This window comes from Ascaphus truei, chromosome 7 (assembly GCF_040206685.1).
Source record: "Ascaphus truei isolate aAscTru1 chromosome 7, aAscTru1.hap1, whole genome shotgun sequence".
Taxonomy (NCBI): domain Eukaryota; kingdom Metazoa; phylum Chordata; class Amphibia; order Anura; family Ascaphidae; genus Ascaphus; species Ascaphus truei.
Window position 1 is genome coordinate 24,957,049 of NC_134489.1, and position 13,377 is coordinate 24,970,425.

At 45.5% G+C, this 13,377-nt stretch overlaps 1 protein-coding gene across 1 annotated transcript in view; it reads right to left on the reverse strand.

The window, feature by feature from the left end:
- Positions 1–2,333: 2,333 nt before the first annotated feature.
- The window catches only part of COL6A1 (collagen type VI alpha 1 chain), a 42,763-nt gene continuing 31,719 nt past the window's right edge, over positions 2,334–13,377 (reverse strand). Inside the window, exons 28-35 of the mRNA XM_075607398.1 lie at positions 12,057–12,093; positions 8,872–8,880; positions 8,131–8,264; positions 7,614–7,723; positions 6,320–6,506; positions 6,041–6,215; positions 5,403–5,432; positions 2,334–4,465 (exon numbers count right to left, since the gene is read on the reverse strand). Coding sequence (XP_075463513.1) covers positions 3,852–4,465; positions 5,403–5,432; positions 6,041–6,215; positions 6,320–6,506; positions 7,614–7,723; positions 8,131–8,264; positions 8,872–8,880; positions 12,057–12,093 — 1,296 coding nt within the window. The 3' untranslated portion in view covers positions 2,334–3,851. The remainder of the gene's footprint in view (positions 4,466–5,402; positions 5,433–6,040; positions 6,216–6,319; positions 6,507–7,613; positions 7,724–8,130; positions 8,265–8,871; positions 8,881–12,056; positions 12,094–13,377) is intronic.

Sequence of the window (13,377 nt, forward strand, 5' to 3'; positions counted from 1 at the left end):
AAGGAGGGTTAGTGTTTTATCTTTAATATGAAATATTAAAAAAATGAGAATTCCAGCGGTGCTTTCAATCTAACCCATTTCCACAGTCTATATGTGCTATGGGGAGCCAGAGTCCTTCCTCCCTTAGAACACCATAATTGGACCCCTTGAGTTAAACCAGACGAGACTCGTGTATATATTTACTGGTGATTTATGACCCCATGGCAACCTTAATCCTGCGGCCCTTACCTATACAAAGCCTATACATATATATATATATATATATATATATATATATATATATATATATATATATATATATATATATACAATACGCAACTCACTATAAAAAGGATGCTGTTCTATTGTCCATTATACCAGTCCCAGTGCTCGTTTTATTGCCAGTACTGCGTTGGAGCTCATGTTATCAAAATGGCGTGTAGTCATGTTGCTGGCCTGTTACGGGTGACACAATTATGAGGTGTGTGTGTAATATAAGGATAATCAAGTTGCAGAAACAGGCCTCCCGGATGTTTGTTATCCCAGTGCGCTTTGATAGCCCGGTCTTCCTCTGTCTCTTCTGTGAGTTTCAGGCTGTCTCTTAAGGCCCTCTCCCTGTCACTTGGGCTGTCTCAATGTCCCAGAATGGCAGTTGGACTTTTTCTGTGTCTTTCAAACTGACAGCCTGCTCCAACATTCCATCCAATCCCATATCTTCTGTCATGTGTTGCCAGGCAGACCAGGGACAGCGTCTCCCATTCCCCATCATGTGGTAGGTGGTGTAGACCAACTTTGCATTGTTCACAGTATGCACACATTTGTAGCAGGGGCTACATACATACACACACACACACACACACACACACACACACACACACACACACACACACACACACACACACACACACACACACACACACACACACACACACACACACACACACACACACACACACACACTATGTTTAGAAGAAACGTGACGCCTTTTATTTTTCATCATATTTTCATGTAAATTTTAGCTATTATAAATCTGTCACAGGAGATTATTACATTTAAGAATTATTTGATAATCTAATATTCTTTGGAATTGGTGATGGTGTGATAACTTCATCAAGTGCATCGTTACAAAGTGGGGTTTGGGGTTTAGTGAAGAAGATAAACACGTTATAAAGCGCTGGAGACAGAGGAGGAATTATGGTCCCAAACGCTGACATGAAATGTTTCCTGATAAAGGGCGGTGCTGGGAGGACTGAAGAAACGAATAAGTAGAACAAAGTATCGCTCAGGAGACTTTTCTGGAGGGTCGCAGCGTTTACAAAGAACCTGAGCTAAGAGTGCGAGGCCTCTGTAAACTTACTTACCAGACTCTGGTCACGCGTCTCTATGACAACGCGGTGTCAAATGACGCTTGTTGCCATGGAGACTTGACGTAAAATGACGCCGCGAGTCACGTGACATCACATGACCCCGCAGTATCATTTGATGCGCCATTAGACGCAATGGGGTGGGGTGGGGGGGGGGGGGGGCGCGACCGAGGAGGGAGCAAGTGGGGGGCCGCAGGCTCGGGGAGTTTGGCACCGCTGGTCTACATTGTGCTTCTTATATAGTGTTAATCTACATTACAGAACTACAATTGTGCACATTTTCATGGGGATTGAGTGAGAAACATAGAAGATATGATTTAAAACTAATGTTTGCATGTAGTAGATTGCACGTTGCAATGGCTCCTTAGAAGGTCTTATTTGCTCGCAGTCCCCTCTATTACGCACTGATGTAGCAAATAAAGTGTACTGTACCTATTTTCCTGCTGCATTTGTATGAGGGTCTGCAAAGTCATTTTTAGGGCTCCTTTAAGGCCAGTTAAAGGGTCTCAGAGTGACACATATTTGCGTCAGCACTACCGTCAGTTACCCATAGCATAAATTAATATTAATAATGCTGCTTTAAATGTCTATAACTGAAAATCCTCATGATAAGACCCGTCTTAAATGGCATAGTATAGCGTGTCTGGGTATTTTGGGGTATTATTTGGTGGATTGGGTATTACTGAGCATTTGAGTATTACTTAGATGTGTGGCTGGTTCTGAATTGTGGTAGAATTATATCTGGGTTTGCTACTGTATATCTGTATATATGGAGTACGCTCGCTTATTTGGCTCCTATCAGATCTTATTCTGTATATACAGTACGATCTGAGCATGTCCCCCCCCCCCCCCCACCATGAACTCATATATAATGTGGAAAAATGCAGCCTGCACATGGTACCACCTCTCTCTCTCCACGCCCTTCTCATCACCCGAGGTCACCCTGTTTCCCCCCCACCCACCTCTGCCCCCCTGACAGCGCACACTCGGTGGTTGGAAAATCCTTTATTCAGAGACCTTTGTGACAGGAGGTTGCATGAAACATTGTATCACACAGGGGTCCCTGCGGCCCCTGCTCATAGAAGTAGAAAGGTGTTTATTTACGTGTGTCACATGACCCACCCAGCACCAGGTCACCCCCCCTCCCACCCTGTACCTACTTGCAAAGTCACAGACAGCAGGCCGGCTGCAGGCATAGAAAGGGTTAAAGGACATCATGTCACCACCTTGCCCCTAATTATAGCACCATTGACAACACGAAAACCTCAGAAACAGATCCCCGAATATCGCCCAGCGCCCACGTTACTGACACCAGCGCTTAACTCTCTCACTGCCAGGGTGCTTCCTGTGTTTGTGCCTGCATGTCTGTGATCCGCCTGTGTGTGCACAGGGTTATTAATAATAATGTGAGAAGGAGTATGTGCCGGTCAGTAATGGGGAAACTGGTGCAGTGGGTTCTATAAATCTGGTTTGGTAAAACAATTAAAATGGAATAAAAACAAAAATCGGTAAAATGACGCATCACGGGATATGTTCATTTCAGACGTAGCTGCGGGCAAAAAAACAGCACCAGATTTATCCGCCACAGGAAAAGGATAGACATGGGGCCATTTTTCGACTCCGGTTTTGCAGCTGGGAGACTGAACTACCCGACACCCGATCTATCCTGTGACCCCCCCTCACATAATTGCCCCAGCCCCCTCCCCACTACACACCTGCTCTTTATGGAAAAGAACGAGATGTTGCTCCATATTAGGGTCGGTTAGAAGGTACTGTGAGGCTCGGCGATTTCAAGACGGGGCATTTCGGGGCCATGGCAGGAGCTGCAGAGACTGAGGTGCATGAAAGATCTTGGGGTCACACTCTGGGGGACATATCAAGCTCTGCAGCAGTTGAAGGGGAACGTAGTGGTTCTAAATCACATGCTCTGGATTTAGGGAGAGACCACACGGTGGAATTTAGGTGAGTATACATATATATATACACTGTTGTAAACAGGGTACATATACATACCTTTTACAGTACACCCCTCCCAGGCGCTGATACCTTTTAAAGGACCAATATAAATCCCTCTGAACATGACCATGATATTCTGAGGATTATACAGAGCGAATCTCACATCCAATAATCTGAATACATCTGTAACAGAGCGCAGGCTCTGATTATGGAAGCCGCTCAGCTCCTCTTAGGAATCAGCCCCAGTTCTGTGGCTCAGTTGTGGAATTTGATTTGAATGAGCGGAGTTGAATATCTCACTTTGAGGATAGATCATGTCTACAGACTGCAGCTCACCGAGGAATGTTTTTGTGGGTCCAGTAAGAGGTATGAGGGTCTGTGAGGGTTGGAGTGGGGGTACATTTAGGGGGCGGGCGGAAGGGCTGGTACCCCTTGATTGCAACCTCACCCCACGGTGTCCACCGCTGTGGGATTCTGGCATTTCAAGCTCGGGCTCTGTGTGGTCAGGAGGAGCCCTGCTAAAGATTTTGGGGTTACGCTCGCCCTCTGCTCCTACTGGGTGGTATCGAGAGAAACCCGGCGGGTAACAGTCTGGTACAGGACACCGCGCAGCAGAGCGGGGTAATCAGGGACACGGAACAGATTCCTGTCGGGTAATGGGGCATCAGGATCTGCAGCAGAGCCAGTTAGCAAGACACGCAGGTTGGACTCTTGAGGACGTCCCCCCACGGCCAGCACAAAGATCTCAATGCCCGCTCCTCGCGCCTCCTTAACAGCCTCCAGCAAAGTCCCCTCTGCCTGCGTGTTCCCATCAGAGAAGAGCAGAAGCTTCTTTCTTGCGCCCGGCTTGGCGTCTTCGCGGTACAGCTCTGTCACGGCGCGCAGTGCTGCGCCGACGTCCGTCGCGTCGTTCAGGAACGGCATCTTCTCCACGGCATCCACCAGCTCTGTGTAATTGGTGAGGAACTGTGCCTCCACTTTCTGCTGCCCGCGCCCACTGTACTGCATCACGGACAGGCGCACGGGCTCCACCGTGGCCCCCGGGGCCCCCAGGAAACGCTGTGCTACGCTCTGTACAAAGCTTTTGGTGGTCTGGAAGTTGCGGCTCCCGACGCTGGTGGAGCTGTCCACGAGCAACGTGATGTCAGCCGGAGTTGAGAAAGAGACTGCAAGAAGGAAAGGGTTAATCACATCCGAGGGGTGAGGGGGGGACCCTCCTGTCACCCGAACCATTCGCCCCTAAGAGAATATTGTTATCGTCCGGGAATTTCATCTCTTTCAACAGTTTGGGACCTTTTGCAATAAACATGGTCAGTGTAAACAGTGCAGAGGGATATGAGTAACACGCAGAGCGGTGTGTGTCTGTAACACGCAGAGCCGTGTGTGTCTGTAACATGCAGAGCAGTGCGTATCTGTAACACGCAGAGCAGTGTGTCTGTAACACAAAGAGCAGTGTGTATCTGTAACACAGAGCAGTGTGTATCTGTAACACACAGAGCAGTGTGTATCTGTAATATGCAGAGCGGTGTGTATCTGTAATATGCAGAGCAGTGTGTATCTGTAACAGGCAGAGCAGTGTGTATCTGTAACAGGCAGAGGAGTGTTTATCTGTAACACGCAGAGCAGTGTGTATCTGTAACAGGCAGAGCAGTGTGTATCTGTAACAGGCAGAGCAGTGTGTATCTGTAACAGGCAGAGCAGTCTGTATCTGTAACACGCAGAGCAGTGTGTATCTGTAACACGCAGAGCAGTGTGTATCTGTAACACGCAGAGCAGTGTGTATCTGTAACATGCAGAGCAGTGTGTATATGTAACACGCAGAGCAGTGTGTATATGTAACACGCAGAGCAGTGTGTATCTGTAACACGCAGAGCAGTGTGTATCTGTAACAGGAAGAGCGGTGTGTATCTGTAACACGCAGAGCGGTGTGTATCTGTAACACGCAGAGCCGTGTGTATCTGTAACATGCAGAGCCGTGTGTATCTGTAATATATACTTCTCTCCCTGTGCTGTGGCATTAGTGAATACAGAGCTCCCTGGAGGTGTTGCCCTAATACCCTCCTGGGGATAGTATAAGGAATAGCTCAACTGTGGGATACTCACTGGGACATGTATAATCTGGGCACTTCTTCTCTGTAAAACAGAAATCAAAAGGTCATAGAGAAGGAAAACTGGTTTGTCACTGTCATCTAATCTGTCACTGTCACCTAGTCTGTCACTGTCACCTAGTCTGTCACTGTCACCTAGTCTATCACTGTCACCTAGTCTATCACTGTCACCCAGTCTATCATTGTCCTTAATCTGTCACTGTCATCTAGTCTGTTACTGTCACCTACTCTGTTACCACTGTCACTTAATCTGTCACTGTCACCTGGTCTGTTACTGTCACCCCATCATCTTCCTGTCTGTAAGTCAATCAGTTTGTATCTCTGCATGTCTGTCTCTCTCTCTCTCTCTCTCTCTCTCTCTCTCTCTCTCTCTCTCTCTCTCTCAGTCAATCTGTCTCTCGTCCATTTGTCCGTCTGTCTCTCTCTCGGTCATCAATCTGTCTCCCTCTCTCTCTGCATCTCAGACATCTTTCTCACTATGGGTTATGTACAGAACACTGATAGTGCCCCGATCAGCACTATCTCACGGAAACTCCCATTAAAGTCAATGTTTACGGATGATACTGACCTAAACTGCACTATCACAATTATAACCCCCTCTGTCTCTCATCAGTGTCTCCGTCTGTCTCTCACCTTTGCAGATATGAGCAGTCACATTCTCCAGGAAAGCATCCTCTAGCAGCTCTGCGTAGTTGTCTCTCTGCAGAGACAGCCCCTGCTTGTACGGGGTCCCCGCACATGCAATCTCCTGCAGCTGGTCTGGGTTGGGAGGAGATTGGAAGATGTCTCCCACCCCGAGAGAGACCACCTGCCAGAGATAGAGTGTGAGCATCGCTGCAGAGGGGCTGCGTGGTTGCTGCAGGTTTTTGGGTGTTGCAGGGGGTTATGAGGCGACTTTGAAGATCTCCTCACCTGAGTGTTGACCTCGCACAGTGAGTTGAGTGGAGTCTTGTCCCTCAGGATGTCAGAGTGTCCATCTGTCAGCACCAGTGCCACCCTCTTTTCAGACGAGAAGCGTTTCAGCAGATTCTCCTTAGTGAACGCGAGAGCTTCCCCAGTCCACGTTCCACCTGCGATCCAGCCCAGATTCTTCACCGCCCTGCGGACAGAATCCGTGCCCCTAAATTACACTGTGACCTTTGTGACCTCTGTGACAAATGATCCTGGAGCATCCGTCCTGTGTCTCTAAGAGGAGGTACATGGCGCTCTGATTACAGTGCGGTGGATTTAATTCTGTGCTGGGACTATTATCATTATTTCAGCTCCATAGACTCCACCAGCAGGTCTGAAGAGCTACAGCATAGGAACCTTAATGAGCAAACGTGAAGATTACTCCAACACCAAACTCCATATTTAGTATGAAATGGCTGGGTCATACTGCAGCAGCGAATGGGTTAATACGGTGTATTTATTTCCTGGCAGTGAATGGATTAATGGCGTGTATGTATATCCTGATGGCGAATGGGTTAATTGTGTTTATTTATGTGTATGTACTGCACATCTTTATTTGTATTGCCCCATTCATGTACATAGCGCTTCACAGTCGTAATCTGTGGGGCAAAATAACATGAGGTGTGATACTTAATGGGAATAAGCTCTTCAAACCAAAAAGTTAAAGGAGTCCCTGCCCCGAAGAGCTTACAATCTAAGTAGTAGGTAGGAAGAACTTACAGAGACAGTACGAAGGGGCTACGGTAGTTACTTATTCTAGGGGCGAGTACTTTGTAGCAATTGAAATGCTTCATTAAAGACGTTTTGTGATGGGCCTTACAGGTGAAGAGAGAAGGTGCTTGGTGGCTATTGTTGGAAGGACGTTCCAGGGGTGGGGGGCAGTGAGTGAGAACAGGACATTAAATACAAAAAGGGGTCGACAGAAGATATCCTTGAGCAGAATGTAAGAGGCGATAAGAGATATATCGAGAATGTAGAGATGAGATAAGGAAGGGCAGAGCAGTGTATAGCCACGAAAGAGAGGAGAACTTTTACTTATGGATTAAATGGGAAGCCAGGGGAAGGGTTTAAGCAGGAGACACATTTAGGGAGAGTGACCCGATTCTAGCAGCAGCGGTTAGGATAAATTATAAGGGACAAAGGTGGAAGTCAGGAGCAGACAGCAGTGTAGATATTATAGTAATATTTATTTCCCAGCAGTCAATTGGTTAATGGTGTATATTTGTATCCTGGCGGTTACTGGTGTTATACTCACTCCTTCAGTTGGCCAATGGATTGTATGTTGGCGTCTCCCATGGCGACAGATTCCTGTGTGTTCCCGTGACTGTACTGCACGACCCCAACACGGGAGTCCCCAGATTCAAACTGTGACACAAAAGGAGTCATCAATAACTCATCTACAGGTGACCGCCAGGTTCAGGGGTACAGGAATACATTCACTGCAGGGTAACACATGTAGAGGGGGCTGTCTCTGCAGGGTAACACATGTAGAGGGGGCTGTCTCTGCAGGGTAACACATTACCCTGCATTATAGGGTCACATGCATACATAAGGGGACCATGCAGGGTCATCCTTATAGGGACGTGACACTGGAGACACAGAAAGCAGAAGTAATTGACCCATTGCATCCATTCGTCTAAAGGGCAACACAGAAGCAGATGAGACCATATAGATTGTTCCCTTCACTAAAATAAGACAAGGACAGAAGGGGCAAGGTTACGAAGTAGTAAAGTCTAGTGGTTGGTCCCTCTGGGTGCAGGGAGGGGTCTCACCTTGACATGTTCATCCCTGCTCAGACGGTCAATGACTTTGATGATAAATTCTTTGGCGAGCTGGAAGTTGGAGAGTCCAATACTCTCAGAACTGTCAACCACAAAGAGCACATCGATCGGGCCGCAGGTGCACTCTGGGGGTCAAACACACCAAATGGTAGTAAGGACCTGTCATAACCTCCCAGTAATCAAATCTGGCTACAGCTGCCACTGCTGGAGTCTGGTGTATAATCTCCCAAACTCCTGCCAGGTACCCATACAATGTATCATGTGCCCATTGACTGACATTGTAAGGAGAATAGAAGAGGGGAGGGGAAAGGAATCAAGGATAGGTGGGGATAAGAGGGGAGAGAAGAGGAGGAGAGGGGAGCCGGGAGGGAAGGAGATGGGAGAGGTTAGGTGTGGAGAGAAGAGTGGTGGGGAGGGGAGAGGCAGGGAGAGAGGAGAGCGTTTGAGAGAGGAGAAGAAGGGGGATCTGAGAAGTGAGGGGAAGAGAGAGGAGAAGTGGAAGGGGAAAAGGAGACGTGAGGGGAGAAGGAGGAGAGTGAGATGTGAGGGGAGGAGAGGGGGAAGTGAGGGGAGGAGAGGGAGAAGTGAGATGAGGAGGGAAGAAAGAGTAGAGGGAGAAGTGAGGGGAGGAGAGAGGAGAGGGAGAAGTGAGGGGAGGAGAGAGGAGAGGGAGAAGTGAGGGGAGGAGAGAGGAGAGGGAGAAGTGATGGGAGAAGGGATGTACATACTCACCACAGCAAGCTGCAAGGAAAGAGACAGAGACTGTTACTGCCAAGAACAAGATACAGCTCAGACTGAGCGGATCCCACCCTCTGACAGTTACAACAGAGAGCAAACAGACAGCTTAGATTAACAGGCCCCATTACCCTTTAGAACAGTGAGACCGCTCAGTTGAAGCATATACATTCTCTTTCATTAGACTATGTAATATTTATTGGAAGGCAATCTCTCTCACTTAATAGTGTGTCTCATTCATTGAAAGACCATATCTGTCACTTAATAGTGTGTCTCATTCATTGAAAGACCATCTCTGTCACTTAATAGTGTGTCCCATTTATTGGAAGACTCTTTCACTCAATATAGTGTGTATCACATTCGATGAAATGCAGTCTCTTCCACTCAATAGAGTGTCTCATTCACTAGAAAGCAGTCTATTTCACTCAATAGAGAGTGTCTGTCAGTCATTGAAAAGCAGTCTATTTCACTCAGTAGAGTGTGTCCCATTCATTGGAAGACTGTATTTTTCAACAGAGAGTGCATCTCAGTCATTTGAAAGCAGTCTCTGTCACTGAATGAAGTGCGTCTCATTCAATGGAAGGCAGTTTCTCTCCTAAATAAATAGTGATCGCTCTCACTTAATAGAGTGTGCATCTCATGCATTGGAAGGCAGTCTAGCAGTGTTTTCCAACCTTTTTGGTTAAGGAACCCTATATTTATATTGTGAGATTCTGAGGAACCCCAACCCTCTCTAATAGTGTGTGTGAGATCAGATGCATTGTAAGGAACCCCAACTCTCTCTAGTAACGTGTCTGAGATCAGACGCATTGTAAGGAACCCCAAACCCTCTCTAATAGCGAGTGTGAGATCAGATGCATTGTAAGGAACCCCAACCATCTCTAATAGCGCGTCTGAGATCAGATGCATTGTAAGGAACCTCAACCATCTCTAATAGCGCGTCTGAGATCAGATGCATTGTAAGGAACCCCAACCCTCTCTAATAGCGAGTGTGAGATCAGATGCATTGTAAGGAACCCCAACCATCTCTAATAGCGCGTCTGAGATCAGATGCATTGTAAGGAACCCCAACCCTCTCTAATAGCGTGTCTGAGATCCCATGCATTGTAAGGAACCCCAACCCTCTCTAATAGCGTGTCTGAGATCCCATGCATTGTAAGGAACCCCAACCCTCTCTAATAGCGTGTCTGAGATCCCATCCATTGTAAGGAACCCTAACCTTCTCTAATAGCGTGTCTGAGATCAGATGCATTGTAAGGAACCCCGACCCTCTCTAATAGCGCGTCTGAGATCCCATGCATTGTAAGGAACCCCGACCCTCTCTAATAGCGCGTCTGAGATCAGATGCATTGTAAGAAACCCCAACCCTCTCTAATAGCGAGTGTGAGATCAGATGCATTGTAAGGAACCCCAACCATCTCTAATAGCGCGTCTGAGATCAGATGCATTGTAAGGAACCCCAACCCTCTCTAATAGCGTGTCTGAGATCCCATGCATTGTAAGGAACCCCAACCCTCTCTAATAGCGTGTCTGAGATCCCATGCATTGTAAGGAACCCCAACCCTCTCTAATAGCGTGTCTGAGATCCCATGCATTGTAAGGAACCCTAACCTTCTCTAACAGCGTGTCTGAGATCAGATGCATTGTAAGGAACCCCAACCATCTCTAATAGCGCGTCTGAGATCAGATGCATTGTAAGGAACCCCAACCATCTCTAATAGCGCGTCTGAGATCAGATGCATTGTAAGGAACCCCGACCCTCTCTAATAGCGCGTCTGAGATCAGATGCATTGTAAATTCTTCTGTATTTGGAACACCTTTCAAATGACCTGAAACCTGCAGGGAATACTTTAGGGATGCCTAATGGGTCATAAGATTTCTGGTTGAAAAACACTGCGTCTCATTCATTGGAGAGCAGTCTATATCACTCAACATAGTGTGTCTCATTAATTAAAAGGCAGTCTCTCTTACTCAATACAGTGTGTGTCTCACTCATTGGAAGGAAGTCTATTTTCTCAATAGTGTATTATTCATTGGAAGGCAGACTCTTTTACTAAGTAGAGTGTGCGCCTCAATCATTGGAATGCAGTCTCTCCTTCAATAGAGTGTGACTCATTGACAAGATAGAAGTCTCTCTCACTTAGAGTGTGCATCTCATTAATTGAAAAGCAGTCTATTTCACTCAGTAGAGCGTGTCTCATTCAATGGAAGGCAGTCTCGGTCACTGAATAGAGTGTGTGTCTCATTCATTGGAAGGTAGTCTCTCTTATCTAATAGAGTGTGTCTCATTAGGTGAAAGGCAGACTCTCACGCAATACAGTGTGTGTCTCATGCACTGGATGGAAGTCTCTCTCACTCAATAGAGTGTATGTCTCATTCATTGGAAGGCAGTCTATTTCACTCAATAGAGTGTGACTCATTCATTGGAAGACAGTATCTTATTCAACAGAGTGTGTGTCTCATTCACTAAATGGAAATCTCTCTCACTGAATAGAGGTTGCATCTCATTCAGTGGAACGCAGTCTCTCTTCTTACTCAATAGAGTGTGTGTCTTATTAATTGAAAGGCAGACACTCATTCAATACAGTGCATGTCTCATTCTCTAGATGGAAGTCTCTCTCACTCAATATAGTGTGTCTCATTCACTGGATGGAAGTCTCTCTCATGCAATACATTGCATGTCTAATTCTTTGGAAGGCAGTGTATTTCACTTAATAGCATGTGTCTCATTCATTGGAAGGCAGTCTCTCTCACTTGAGTGTTTGTCTGAGTTATTGGAAGGCGGTTTATTTCACTCAGAGTGTATGTCTTATTAATTGTAATGAAGTGTATTTTACTCAATAGAGTATGTATCTCATTCACTAGATGGAAGTCTCTCGCTCAATACAGTGTGTCTCACTCACTGGCAGTCTCTCTCACTTAGTAGAGCGTCTGTCTCTCGCGCTCAATACAGTGTGTCTAATTCTTTTGAAGGCAGACTCTCTGATTCATTGGTCCTTATTAATTTGCAACACTGCTATTAACTGGAATAGCAGCTTTCCGGCTCATTGGAAAGGCAATATTGCATTGTAAAACATAAACCCCAAAGTGTGTATCATATTTATCAGAAATAGCATTATTTGGTGATTCTTCCCCCCCCCCCCGCCAACCCCCGTTCCCATATAAAAGGAAAAAGCACTCACAGCACATCCTCATGATAATGTCCAGTATCTCACACTCCTGATAAACAGACATAATAGGGATCAGAAACAGTCAAAAGCAACTCTTGACCAGCTAATGAATTCAGGGTTCATGAAATGGTAAAGTTGCACACAGGAATCAAAATTGTGTAAACAAAGAACAGGACTACAGTATACTGCACTCAGAACCACAACACGTATAATGTATCTGTTAAAAAATAAACTTTAATTCAACAACAATGAAAAAAGTAAAGAACAGTGTTAATAACAACAGATAATAATAACGTCTTAAAACCCAGTCCTAGAAAGAGCAGTCTAGTAGTATTAAACCTGATACATGCAGTAATAGATGTAGAACCCCACATCAATTGGAGATGGGTGTGTGCTGTAGCAATATAGTGGTTATTTCCTCGTTAGCCAGTTGGTAGAGTTATAGTATCAATCCTGACACACACCACAGTAGCAAATATAAGAGCCCACATCACATGAACTTATATATATATTGTAGCAATAAGGTCATTATTGCTACTTGGGCTCATTAACATCTCTGCTAAAGTTAATTTAGACACAAAAGAGAGATGTATCAAACAGATACACACAGTATAGGAAGAGATCATATATGTGGTGAACTCCACTGTTTAGTAAATATTTAAATAAAGTAGTAGAAGATAAAACGTAACCACATAAACGTTATTAGATCCGAGTACTAAATAACAATGTATCATGCAGTACAATAAAGTGGGTATCAAATTAGGCTGCTAGGTTTATTAGCTATAAAAAATATAATAAAGTACTGATGTGATACAAAAAAATAAGGTGACTAATGATTTAGAACCCAGCACAGTATCTGATACCATGTAAACTGCGGATAGTTAATCCTCTGTGCAACTACTAATTTCAGTTCACAACTAGTGTCAAAACAATTTGAAATGAAAGAAGATACCAAAAAAAACAAAAAAACTTAGGAGTCAAAGTGTAACTTCATAATACTGACTGACAAAGGGACACATAGATACGTCTCCCCGGATTGCCTTTAAGTTTTGATTCACTGGTTATTCGCTCAGTGTATCACAAGCCCTGCAGCAATCATCACAGTGTCACACTGCTGTGTTTTACAGCTAGCACACTGCTGTGTTTTACAGCTAGCACACTGCTGTGTTTTACAGCTAGCACACTGGTGTAATGAAGTAAGTTTCTCCATAGTACCTTCAGCATTCACAGGTGGTTAGGTTACCTTTCTCTTTGGTATTCCAAACAGCTATAAGCATTATTTTGCTGGCCATTTAATACCAGCAGACTAGACAGACCTGCCCCCTGGGGTGAA